Source organism: Stegodyphus dumicola, chromosome 1 (genome assembly GCF_044657685.1).
Source record: "Stegodyphus dumicola isolate Sdum_Otavi_A_Nest chromosome 1, ASM4465768v1".
Lineage (NCBI taxonomy): Eukaryota > Metazoa > Arthropoda > Arachnida > Araneae > Eresidae > Stegodyphus > Stegodyphus dumicola.
The window spans coordinates 22,881,595-22,895,248 of record NC_140768.1 but is presented as its reverse complement, the minus strand read 5'-3'; the positions used below and the strand labels follow the sequence as shown (position 1 = coordinate 22,895,248).

The 13,654-nt window shown below is 31.4% G+C and overlaps 1 protein-coding gene across 1 annotated transcript; it reads left to right on the top strand.

The window, feature by feature from the left end:
* Positions 1 to 125: 125 nt before the first annotated feature.
* Positions 126 to 13,187, top strand: LOC118191035 (MAD2L1-binding protein-like). Its single transcript, XM_035361821.2, has 2 exons — positions 126 to 549; positions 12,527 to 13,187. The coding sequence occupies exons 1-2, from the start codon at positions 283 to 285 to the stop codon at positions 13,124 to 13,126; spliced, it is 867 nt and encodes a 288-aa protein (XP_035217712.1). The 5' UTR covers positions 126 to 282; the 3' UTR covers positions 13,127 to 13,187.
* Positions 13,188 to 13,654: the final 467 nt, after the last annotated feature.

Here is a 13,654-nt window from a genome sequence, read left to right as displayed (position 1 = left end):
TTCTAAAAATGGAAAAATGTACTTAATCCTGCGAATATGCGAAGGGGGTAATTTACGTTTGCGCTATAAGAATGCCCAAAGATTCTTTACGCAAAGCTCACCTTTTATTACTACTGTCACTTCTACTTGCATTATGGTGGTTTATTCAATTCAAAGATCGTGTTCGTATTTGATCGTAGAATTGTCAAAGAAGTTTCTTGTTATTGTATGATGAATATCATATGCACGTGGAATTTTCCATAAAACGCTTTTCTGTGGTTACTTATTTTATTAAATAATTATATGCTTAATAATATTCTAATCGCAAATATGCATGATTGTTCTGTTAGTTTTTCTGGCCCCGTATCCAGATCCACTATTTGTGCTGTAGTGGTCGACTGTCTCAAACACATTCTGTTTTGCCGAGGACAATTTCCTTTACCTCTAGATCAGTTGAAAAACTTGGTAAAGGCTCATGAAAAGAGAACTGCTATCGAGAAAAGAATATTGACTATCGATAATTTTCCTGTGTATTATGACGAGCCAGATGACGGAGAACGCGAATGCCAAGTAAGTAGTTTTTGATATATATAGAGAAAGACAGAGATATACTTTCAAAATATTGTTATCAGATTAATTAACTGAACATGAATCATGTCATTATGACTAGTTTAGTTCATGTTCTTAAAAAATTATATCGCTTTTTATATATAATTTTTATGAAAAATCATTACAAGCTATTTCATAAATGTTACCGATAATAAGGTTTGTAATGCGTTAACACTACTTTTTTAGTTGTATAAGAAAAATTACATTTGATGTGTTCTGTTATTAAAGGTGTATTTTTCTACTATATGAATTTAGAATTAATGAAATTAACCATAAAATTATACATGATTGATTGCATTATGTAGAGTATGGGATATAAGTTTAAACAGTTTTCCTTAACTTCTAAAATTATATGACGTATAATAATAATAAATAGATATGTCTATTATTTGGTGCTTTTCAACTGCTGGCTGTGGGAAAAGTTCAGAAAAAATGCAAATTGTGTGGTCAATATATTTTTCTAAAGCAAGATTGCTTTTAAACAGAAGTTGTGAATGCAATAGCTTGTTAGTATACAAAAAATTATTTTGAGACTAATTATATATTTATTATGTAACACACAGATAATAAACTAAGAAATATTGTTGTTTGTAGCACATGTAAACAATATAATCTTTATTAAATGTGGTATTTTGGAATATGTTGTATTTTCTAATAAACATATTTAATAATTCTAAGGCACTGCTATATTTCATTATAAGGACTAAAAATTTTTGCAGGAATGTATTTTGCTAAATCTTTTTTTTTTTTTTTTTTTTTTCTTAAATATTTTTTCCTAGTATTCAGTTTTAATGTAGAAAAAGATAGGTTGAAATTTATGTGAGTGTATAACTGTACATTTATGTAGAAAACTAGTAAAATCCAGTGAGAGTGTTGCAAATTAGTTTTAATTATAGATATAATTTATTTTCATAGTCCAGCTAATAATGTCAACATATGAAAATACCTAATAACCAGTACTTCTTTTTGTTATTTAAATATACAAGACAGTCGATTAACCAGCATAAATGGCCAGCCAGATCATTTGGATAAGCAAAAGTGTCAGATAATAGAGAGATGTTAAGAAAAAGCTTTTTAACCTCTAACTAATTAATAATTTTACAAAATGAATATATAAATCTGATTATGAATGAAATATCTTGCAAGCTTCCTAATCATGTTTCTATAACAAAGCAGGGAAAATTAACTGAAAAAAAATGAATTTATGTTAAATATAGTACTATTCCAATGAAGATGGTTAAAAACCATGGTAACATTGTCTTAATCTAGCACATTTTTTTTATTTATTTGCTGTCTTCAAAACTTCAGTCTTGGGATGTCTGAAAAAAATCTGGTACCCTTCTGTTATCAAGACCAGATTCAAAAATGGGTTGGATCCTAGTAAAGCCTTGGCGAGAATGATTTTGGTTATGGCGCATATCGATGTGTACATGGACAATGTAAAGGGAGTGTGTGCCAAATTTGTGCAATTCTGTGATTTTTTTTCAGTGAAAATAGGTCAGATACTGAGTTAGTACAATTCTTTGGTTTGTTATGCAAAGATGCTGCTCCACATCTAGGAATGCATTGTACTGGAGGTAAAATGGTTTCTTCGGTTTCATCTGTGCTTTCCATTTTCAACTTTTCATATCGCCTAGCAGCAGCTTCTATAATTTGACAATTGTTGTAGCCCTTATGTCAGCCCAGGCCTGTGTAGCCCAATAAGCAGCTTCTTTACATTGATGTGTTTCAGTTTTCAATTGTGTTTTATGTTTTATCCTTTTTCAGTTTTGCTATCACTGTGAACAGTAGCTTTCTGCGATAGTTCCTTTTTATAGCTTTCAAAACACCTTGATCCATAAGGTGATATATAGCAATTGTATTGGGTAGGCAGAAACATTGCATTAATGTTACCATCTTAAAGCTCCTCTGCATCAGGATGCATTGGAGCATTATCTTGCAACAAAATAGGTTTCTCGATATATTATTTTCTTTCAAAAACTTCTCCATTGAAGGAATAAATTTAAATTAAAGTACCAGTCTTTCAAAATTATACTGATTATTCATATACTTGAAATTGGTTTAAAACATTTGGGACTTGCCAGTCATTACAACCATGAATTTTGAAATATATATTCCATGTATAAATGAAAAGGGTGTTTTTTCCCTTCAAAAATTTACCCAAAATTCAAAAACTATATGTAAAAAAATGGTGTGTAATGGGGGTGATCCTGTAACGTTCAAACATGTAGCCAGGGCAAATTAACGAGCAGAATATTTTCCAGTTAAATTTAAAAATTAAAACATCATATTCCAATGAAGATGGTTAAAAACCATGGTAACCTTGTCTTAATCTAGCACATTTTTTTTATTTATTTGCTGTCTTAATTACGATCTGTGCTAGTCTTATTCCCTGTGCCATTTTATTTTTTGTTTTGAAGATGAGCAGGAAAAGAAATGCTTGTGTAGCAAATTTCAGACTACAGGTGATCGCATTTGCTGAAAATTCTAACTTCAGTATAGCTGCTGAGCATTTCCTTGTAAATGAAGTTCGAGAATGGAGAAAGTTTGGTAGCAGTTTCACTAATGTTGTCAGATCTTTTGTTTTTGTGACAATCCAACAAACCAGCATTATAAACACCTTCAAAAATAAAATGACTCATTTTTAAAAGCCATATTTTAATCAACTTTTCCTGGAACTAAATGTAAAAAAAATTATTATTTTTATTTAAAATGAATTTTTTCCCATTAAATAAAGATAAAATTTCCATAAAGTAGAAAAGTTTGGTATTATCTTTCGCATTCAGCTAACAGAAAAATGCCTACATTCTTTTGGAATTAGTGGATCAATGTATAAGCCGACCCCTGTAATTTAGCTCTAGAAAAAGTTCCAAAAATTCTCAGCTTATACACGGAATATACAGTAGGTCCATTTTGAGGTTTATTGTAGCATTACTGGATACTAAAATTGTCAACCTTCACTTATTACAATTCTAACCTGAGGCTGCTGCTTTAGTTCTGGCTCCAGGATTCTTACTAGATAGCATTTTGTAATTAAGGCCCGATTCCTCACAGTTGAATATCTGATCATCCATTAAGCTTTCAGTTTCAATTCCTGAAATTTTTCTTATGTGCTTCCTCCATTTCTTCAAAATTTGATGACAGTTTTTTACCACAAACGGTTTATTGGCAAATACTATAGCACAGTGGTCTTAAATTGGTGGGCCACATGCAAACCCTGAAGGAATTTTGTGCAGCCCACACTGACTTTTCAATTATGTATTTTTTGCAATTATGGTGATGCAAAGATTTCAAGATTTTACTTATTTGAAGTCTGAGTTTATATTATTTTTGCTAAAAATATATTTCAGGGAACCCCTTCGCAATTTTTTGCCGCCATTCCTGTTTATGCCCAACACCCTCCCCAGTAAAATAGCATCCAAAACATTATGCAATAAAACATAATTAAAACAAAAAATATATAATCTCAATAAACTGCATTTTAAATCAAACAAGGAAATAACATAAGAATATGTATACACGTTATCTAATCTATGCAGTACAAAAAAGAAATATTGACCTACCTTATTTAAAAATTTCTGTTTCTTCCATATGTGTGACACACAGAATTCCTTAACAGCATCCCAAAACTATTTAAAATTATCTAAACTAAAATCTGAATACTGCAACATAAATTTACAAAAGTAAAAATAAAAAATATCATCTATACTGACAGACTGTCAGTAACATTTCTTTCAAAAATCCCTTTTTATTACACATACCTTCCAGAGTGAAGTTTATTATCTACACAGATTCCATGAGTGCCTTAATGTCATTGGAAAATCACGCTCAATGTACTCACCCAGTTGCAACCAGAATCCTGAAGTTGAATCATTCTTTAAAAATTCGGGGATACCAGATTCTTTATTCGTGGATCCCTGGACACGTTGCCATAAAGGGGAATGAACTGGTGGATATTGCAGCTAAAACTGCAAACACAATGTACAATCTTCAGATTCCACTAGCAGATATCAAAGGGTTTATCAAAAGCAAAATTCTCAGCAAATGGCAGAAGCAATGGGATGACAAAGTATATAACAAGCTGAGAAATGTAAAACCCACCATTGGATACTGGCCATGTATGGCTAATAGAAGGGAGGATGTCCTCTTGACTCGACTGAGAATTGGTCATTATCGCCTGACCCATGAGTATCTTCTGAAGGGAGAAGAGAATCCCAGCTGCCCAAACTGCAATGCAGATCTGACAGTCCATCACATCTTGGTTGAATGCCAGAGTTTTAATTATTTTCACCAAAAACATTTTAATTGTTCAGAACTGGACTTAGGAAATTTAATTGGAAAAACACATCATTGTAATTTGTTTCTGTTTTTAAAAGATATTGGCTTTTATAAAAGACTTTAACCTGTTTCTAAAAGATATCAGCTTTTATCATAGATTGTAATCTGTCTCTTTTTACCCAAGCTGGAAAGTTTTTACAAATGACTAATTGCATTGTTACCATTTGTCTGGCGCAGATAACCTTGAAAGGTTTTGTGCCAAATTACAATAATCCAATCCAATCCAATCCTTCCATAGTGTTGATATGAGCTCTGGTTTTAAAATCCTTAAATCTCATTGCGTTATTTACTGAGAAGTGAACGAAGCCATTTAAATCTTTATTTACACACCAGTCAACCAATGTTTTCTTTTCCATTCTTTCCAAACCGTACAGAAACTTCAGGTAAATTGTACCACTAGCAAGCATTTTACGGTGTAAAACACAAAGTAAGCAACATACTTTCTAATCAACATCCTAGTACATAAATAAGCCCTTACAAATATTTTTCCTATAGTCAAAATCGCCACAATCATGCATTACAACCAGTCACGTCATAATAGGGTTTCCATAACATTGTAAAACACTCAGGTTACCATAAATGAAACAACTTGGCAATAAGACAAGGGGCACCCTAAAATATAGATTAACCTTATTTTTATTTCCATTAACACATTAATAACTGCATTACCTTTCATTTGAAGGAAATTAACAAAAGTCATCTTTTTGACTTGTTAACGTCTAATTAAGAGAAGAATATCGGTAAAAGTATATTTACGGATACCCCTTTGGCAAAAATTGGCAATTTTTGGCGGTACATGGATGCCAAGTTTGTGTAGTTCTTTTTTCTTGTTATTTTGGCTTTGTGTAGCAGTGATTTTAACACCAAAAATCGTCACTACACAAAGACAAAATAACAAGTCAAAGAATTGCACAAATTCTGTATCCATGTACACATTGATCTATTTTCACATAAAAAAAAAAAATCAGAGAAATAGCACAAACTTGGCATTGTGCACTCCCTTGACTTTGTCCATGTACACATCAATATATTTTCACTTAAAATGTCAAAAGAGCACTCAATTCTTGGTAAAAGTATATTTACGGAATATTCAAATACTTAAAGTTAAGTTACCAAAAATGAAACAACTTGGCGATAGACGAAACAACAACTTCTCGATAATACAAGGGGTACCCTTCAGTCTACTCTAACCAAAATATTTATTATTTTAATAAAGATACAAAATGTTGTGAAAGCATATAACATCAGTCAAAACTCATTATTTTAGGGATGCATCAAAATCTTTGGAAGTTTGCTATACAAAGGCACATTAGCAAAGTCTTTGCAATTTTTTTTTTTTTTTTTTTTTTCTTGATAATGTGATTTCTGCTATCATTTTGCTCAATGGTAGATTCTGAAAGAAAAATGTTCTTCTAGCACTATGAGTATATGAAGATGAAGGTTGTTAATTTTCAGAATATTCTCTCTTCCCTTGTTTTCAGCCATGCCTATACAACACTTGGAAAATCTAGCTGGCAATTTTGGGGTTCTTCAGCAGTCTTATAAAACTTCCATGAATTTGATTTAGTTACATCAATACAATTCATAAAAATCCCAGGCCACCACTGTTTCATGCCTTTCATTTGTACTTCAAACTGTGCGATTAAATTGTTCAGAAGTTCCATGCCACTTATATACTTGCTGTAATTTCCAATGAGTTAAGGTTGTTTTACAGATACAGATTTGTTTTTTATAAGTATCTCTTGGTGAGGTATCTTCTCTGACATTATGATTATCTACAGATTAATATAATTTTCTATTTTCATATCATAATTTTCATCAATAGTTAATTAAAAATCTGCACTAAGTAGATTTATTGGTCCTTTTTTCATTGCATCGTCATAAAAGGGATTAAAAAAAACGTTAATTATTATGACACTGTATTAATTACAGTAATCCTCCTTTAACTTGAACTCACTTAAGGCAAATATTCAATTAACATGAACAAAATGTTAGTCCCCAGCAATGATGTAAAGGATCTTATAGGAAGTTTAATCAGTTAGTGTTAATTTTGATTAGCACTAATTATGAATTTTTTTTTTTTTTTCTCCCAATTGTGTTATTTGATTTTTTTTTTATTTAACACAAATTTTCAAAGTTTTTCAACTTAACCATTGTAAAGATTCACTTTTCCTCCCCAAATGCATACTTTGGATCATTAAGGCTTCATTGCTCTTATGAAGAGGTTTTACCGTAAACGACTTGTGTTGTGCTGCTGAAAAAGAGATGGAAATGCCAGCTTGGAGTTTGCTTGATGCAATAAAAGTTATCATCCCATTCTGAAAATCAAACACATATAGTGAACATGGAAATATAAATATGCTAATCCTGTTAATCAGTTAGATGATGACAATGATATCACTTCACCTGACGAGTGGTATATTCAACGAAACATGTTGTAAATCCTGGTGTTAGTTCTGTGCAGTTTGTTAGTGCAGATAATGTTGTGTGTGCTACATTGGAATCTGATGCACAAGTATTTGTTTCTGAAGAGCAAGAAATGTCATCAGAAGGAAGTAATAAGGGCAGTATCATTTCACCAAGTGATACACGCTTTGGACAAAGATTTTGCTACAATATCCGAATTGACCACTAGTTTTACCAAAGCAACAAGTACAGTTGGCTGTGACATTATCAGGCATTTTTTGTTTCCATTTGCGACAGCTCAACGCACAGAAATTTTTCACCAAAAAAAGATGGGAATATGTGGTGATAATGCCAATGAACAAGCACTGTGCCTGCATTGCAGCCGATAAATGCGGCAACCCTAAGAAGGTTTTGGAGAAGTGCAGAGGAAGAACAGAGACCAGCTCCTGAAAAGTAGTACACAGATCTGGTCCTGAAATAAAAAAAATATTAATTTTTATTTATATTATGTCTGCAGTGAGAATATTTAATAGATAATGAGGATCGGGTGGATACCCCAATGATGTCAATAAATACATATTTTCAAGTTACAGTACAGTAATTTATATAGCACTGCAGAATATGTTTTCTATGACAACATATACTGCGCCCCCCCCCCCAAAAGAACAGTTCTGCAACTCCCGTTCTACTGGGCTGATTGACGAAATTCAACTTGCATTTTTCATGTCTCCCCGCGAACGGGCTGGCTGCATGGGCGTTTTCGTGGTTTTCCCCATGTGTAACGTGTATACGAGCCAGTTTCCCTTAGAAAGTCCTCCACGAAAGGCATCCCTCCCCTTAGGCAGATAGCCCTAGTGTGCTTTGCCATAATTGAATACACCACTACACCACACCAAAAGCACGACTTAGGATATGTAATTGATTTATATACAACATTGTTCTAATATAGGTATTTTGACACAAAACAGGACTTTTTCTGAAGTGACATGCCAATGTCTTTCCATATTTCGATTATACGACTCCAATTATACCAAACTGCCAAGTTTTGTAACAACATGATTTCAATGTAACACCAAAGTGGTGTTATTTTGCTTTATAATGCATGATTACTGAATTATTTATGATGTTGCTCTCATGTAAAATATATTAATATTCAATTAGATTTTTAATTAAATTTATATTCCAATAAAATTAATAACTACTACCAAATAACAAAATTAATTAGATAATTGCTATTAAAACACTATGGTATGTGAAGACAAATCCAGGAAAAAAACAAAATCTCTTTGTGCCGTATGGGTTACATTTCTATTCCTTTACATCTCTTCAACAGGAACTGGACGCCTATTCTATGATCACTGGATCTGTCTACAACTTAAGTGAACAATATTGACTCAAAGAAACCGGTATGGACAGCCATCAACAACTTATCGGAGAAAGCCATTCTGTGGTCCTCAGTTGGTGGGCGGGTGGGTTCATTTAACTTTACTGAAAGGGGACAAGGCTTCAAGGAGCTTTAGACCAATCGCAGTACAGACGAGTGACGAAATTTATAGCACGCGCTGGCTGAAGTTCTAGGAATATTCTCCTATTATTTCACTAACTCATACGCTGCATTTGTAGTTCGAAAAAAATTGCACAAAACAGTATTATGACCAACACGCAGCGGAATATGCTGCTGTGTTATGTGAAGGAAAATTCCGTTTTTTAAGGGGAAACTTAACGCAGGAATTTAGAGCTAAGAAATAAAGAGTGATATGGGATACCACGAAAGCAATGGTTAAATAGATAAAAGTAAATGAATTAAGCTTACTTCAAATCCTTTTAGAAATAAACAATTTTAATCATTTAAATTTATAATATGATTAATTTGCATTACAATCTAATAGCAAACTAAGTTTTTTTTTTTTTTTTTTTTTTTTTTTTTTTTTTTTTCCCCTCCATGTTTAAAACTGTTTCCCTGCAATTTATTTTACAGTTACTATTGGAAAAATATTTCTTTACATAATAAATTAGAAAGAAAATATTTCTTTCTTAATATTTCTTCCCTTTTTTTTATTTTCTTTTACTATGAAAATTATTTCTTTCAGGAAAAGAAATAAAATTCATTCGCTATTACAGTATGGTCGATTGCTGCTGCATTCAACTATCACACACGAATCAAAATGCTTTATTTTAAATAATTTATTCTATATTTAACATGAAAGAAAATATTTTTTTAATATAAAATATATAACCAAAATCAAACTAATCTATCCTGTATGTGTGATTAATTCGTTTTGCAATTTTTGTCACACAATTACTAACACCTTTTTTTTAATATTACATTGCTGTTACTTGAATTTTTTATATATATAAGAACTGCTCAGTTTAAATATTCTTCCTTCTCAAAAGATTTTATTCTGTGAAAATAATTAAAAGATAGTAATATTTTCACAGTGTAAGTACTAAAGTAAAAATAATCAGTGTAGGTCTCCAGCGTCAAACCAGCGTTTCGACACATTTTAAATAGAAAACTAATAATAATGATATTTCTTTTACAATATAAAAATGAGAATGCTATGAACAGTACTTTTTTTTTTTTTTTTTTTTTTTTTTGTTGTTGTTGCTGTTGTTGTTAAATTTGCAAAGAAACAATGATTTTTTAATACTATAATAGGTTACAAAAGTACTATTCCATGAACAAACCCTCAGTCTTATAGCATTGTTACTTTATAGCATAATACAATAATAATGCAGTGTAATTCTACTAACAAGCCCACCAGCTGCCGAGCGGTAGAGTCGCTGAACGCAGGTAGTTTGGTCCGAGGTTTGAATCCCGGGAACGAGCTAGCCGGCGTTTTTGTGGCTTTCCACATGTGTAACTTGTATACGAGCCAGTTTCCCTTAGAAAGTCCTCACTTAGAAACCAGTTTTAAAACGTAATAAAATTACACACAAAAATAATAATAAATAAATAAATAAATAAATAAATCTGAAAGCCTTCAGATTTTATATTACTTCCAAAGGGCCATTATTTAACGTTTTGCGTGTTATCTTTATTTATTAAATATCATGTTTTTCGCACTTAAACCATAATATTCAATTCAACAGCAATATCATATAATTTAAAAAAAGCATATCTTTAGAATTTCCGTTGCATAATCTCCCGCGCTAGAGATGAAAATGTTTTTTTTTCTGTACAATGTTGCCATTGCTCGCTTTGAAATCGTTGGGTTTCTTAATCAAAAACTCATAAATGCTTTACAAAATATGAAATAGGTAATAAAACAAATTCTCAGTTCCAAATTTGGGCCTCCGGATGCCTATACTATTAGGATGAAGGATTACGTTATTCAGAATTTCATGGCTCTAGGTAGCGTTGTTTTATCACTGTGCGAGAAACATTCATACATTCTGCAGATTCCTCATTATTTAATTTCTTTAAATATAATAGAGTGGATAATACTTGGTGGCAACGATTTGAAAAGTGAAACGCCACAAAATGGCAAAACGAAATTAATAGCCCCTCTGGGCTAAAACTTATTTTTGAAAGTATCACATTAGTAGTAGTACAGCTACTGAAAAATATATTAAAGTTATTTTATAGTTTTATAATTTTTTTTTTAAATTTTTATTTTACAGTAGTGTGAATTTCGCGTAATAATGAACGACATTCCTTTTTGTGTTCACAGTATTATTGGTAAGGTATTCAACTGTTAGATTTTAAAGTAAACGTAATTCTTGCTGTACATAAATCGCGTAGAAGCTTATCGGATGTCTATATTTGTGTTAAATAAAGAAAGTTTATGTGCTTGATAAACTTATTATCTTCTACATTTTTAAAGCATACAATTACAATTTATATCTATAATTCCTGGAATAGTATAACTTTTCTTTCAGTAGAAATTGCGTTCTTGTTTTCTGAATGTGGCTCCAAATACTCTCTCAATTCATCGCAAATTAAAATAACTATAAAATTTTGGCAATCTGAAATACGCAATGAAAACATCTTTTGGCAGAGCCAAAGCATCAATATATTTTCTATAAATTCGCCACCGATTCAGAGACCTACGACCGTATTCTTCGTTTAAATATGAAAAAATCAGCAGCGAAAACACATACAAAGCCATTGTCTACTTAGTACGTCAACTGAACAACCCTGATTGACCGACGCGGCAACACTTTTTCACGCGCTTTCGACAACTTCCGTACTCAGAGAATGTAGGATGTCGGGCAGACCTGTTTTTTACTAGCAGCGACATCTGGCGGCCCACAACTTGCTGTCGACTCTCGTAGCGTAGAATAACCGTCCTGGCCAGAAAATCTGGTAATCATTTTGTCCAACATGACCCTAATAGGGAACACATTGGGGAGTTTTTATGCAAACTGAAGTTGTTGACATCCTCTTACAGAATGTTATATAATAACCTAGCCATATCAAGAACAGAACAATTAATAGCTGAATTCACTTGTAAAATCAATTAAACATAAGCTACCAAGGAAACCTGTGCTGATTCTTCTCAAAAGATCACAGAAAGAATTGTCAGATAGTGAAAATGAGTAAAATATTTTTTCAAACACAAATTTATTTTAATTCATTTTTCACTACACATGTGTTATGCTGAAATAAAAACCAAGCTTAATATTTTCAGATCATGTTTTAAATTACTTTTTCTGATTTTTTAAATACATAACTGAAACACATTTATTTTCTTCCATAGATAATTCTTTGCATGAAATATTTTTAACATGTTTTCTTCAGGAATATATACTTCATGTAAAAACAGAACAGACAGTACACCTTTTAAAAGCAGACTCTCATGTACTTTGCCATGATTTATATATTCTATTGTGCATTTGATATTTTGTTGGATGCATGATGGTAGATCAAGAAGGGATTAGTGTTTACAGGTATATGTAGAAGAAATATTGACATCTTCATTAATTGCGTTCATCAGATTTCCAGTTTCATAATTAATTTTGATATGATGTGGCTGAAAGCATTTGTTACAAGCAGTTCTCTTTTTAGAACGGAAAGGAGAAATAAAGAGTTATTGCAAATTAAATTTAAAATTGTTTCACGTATTTTTATCTTACATATATGTGCTTGTGATACAGTTTGTTTTGTATATTGTGCAAATAAAATAAAAGATGAAATAATAACACCTTTTTTTTTTTTTTTTTTTTTTTTTTTTTTTTTTTTTTTTTTAAGGCTATTGCACTCAAACCAACTAGTGGAGAAGAAAGAACAAAACAGAAGTTCATTGAAACAATTATTAAGTTTGATGAGTTCTTCAATCAGTTGACAAATATATTGAACAATGAAAAGGTTTCAGAAATAGTTTTAAACTTAGGTTCAAATATGATGAATCCTAAAGAGCTTTATCGAATTATGATGCCACCTGAGTGTGTTAATTCACACTGTTCCAGTGATTATTTATCCTTTCAACGATGCCGTAGGCAATTCTACCATGCCGTAATGAAAAGTAATCTGTGGGAAGACTTAAACTCGGATAGTCCTGTACCAATCTCAGTTCTCTTATTACTAGAGCCTGGAGACTCTCTAAATGAATATATGGAACAGAAACGCTTTTATGCTTTACCTAAATGCAAGCATAGAACAGTGCGCTTTTGTAACAGCTGTGTTCATGGTGGAAAAGTTTTGAATATTAAGGAAAATTTGCATGAACAATCTACATCTAGTAGCAGTGCATCTTCATCAAGAAGTCCAAATGCTTCCAAATTATGGGTAAAAGTACGACCAGATCTCAGAGGTTTCAAAGAACAACCACTATTTGATGGCATGTACTAAGTGAATATTTATATATTTTGTGTTCAAAGTGTAGTTTTTACTAAATATACACTTAATTTTAGATGCTGGAAATCATTCCTAAGAGAAATGCACAATACTGTTTTGCAATATAAATTAGTTCAATTAAAAAGTGTAAAAACAATGAAATTAAACATATTAATAGAAAGCATATTAATTGATTTAGTTAGTAATAAAATGGCTTTTTATTTAAAATAATATTTTTTTCATAGTGTTAGAAAACGGACTGAATTGCCAGTACCACATCTAAACTGAAAATCTGCATTTCTTGAATTATTAGATTAGAGGATTGTTGGGTAAAAATTTTTAGTTTTTTATCCTGAATTTTTAAATTTTACAGCTTCTAAACATTTTTTTAAGTGATTTTGTTATTGGCATGGTACTGATGACATATATATAATTTTTCTGTAAAACCATGGAGGTAAAATGACCCACTACAGATAATTTTGTTATTTTAAGTGTAGGACACAATTTGTATTTCAGAAATTTTTAATTGCTAATGATAATTTA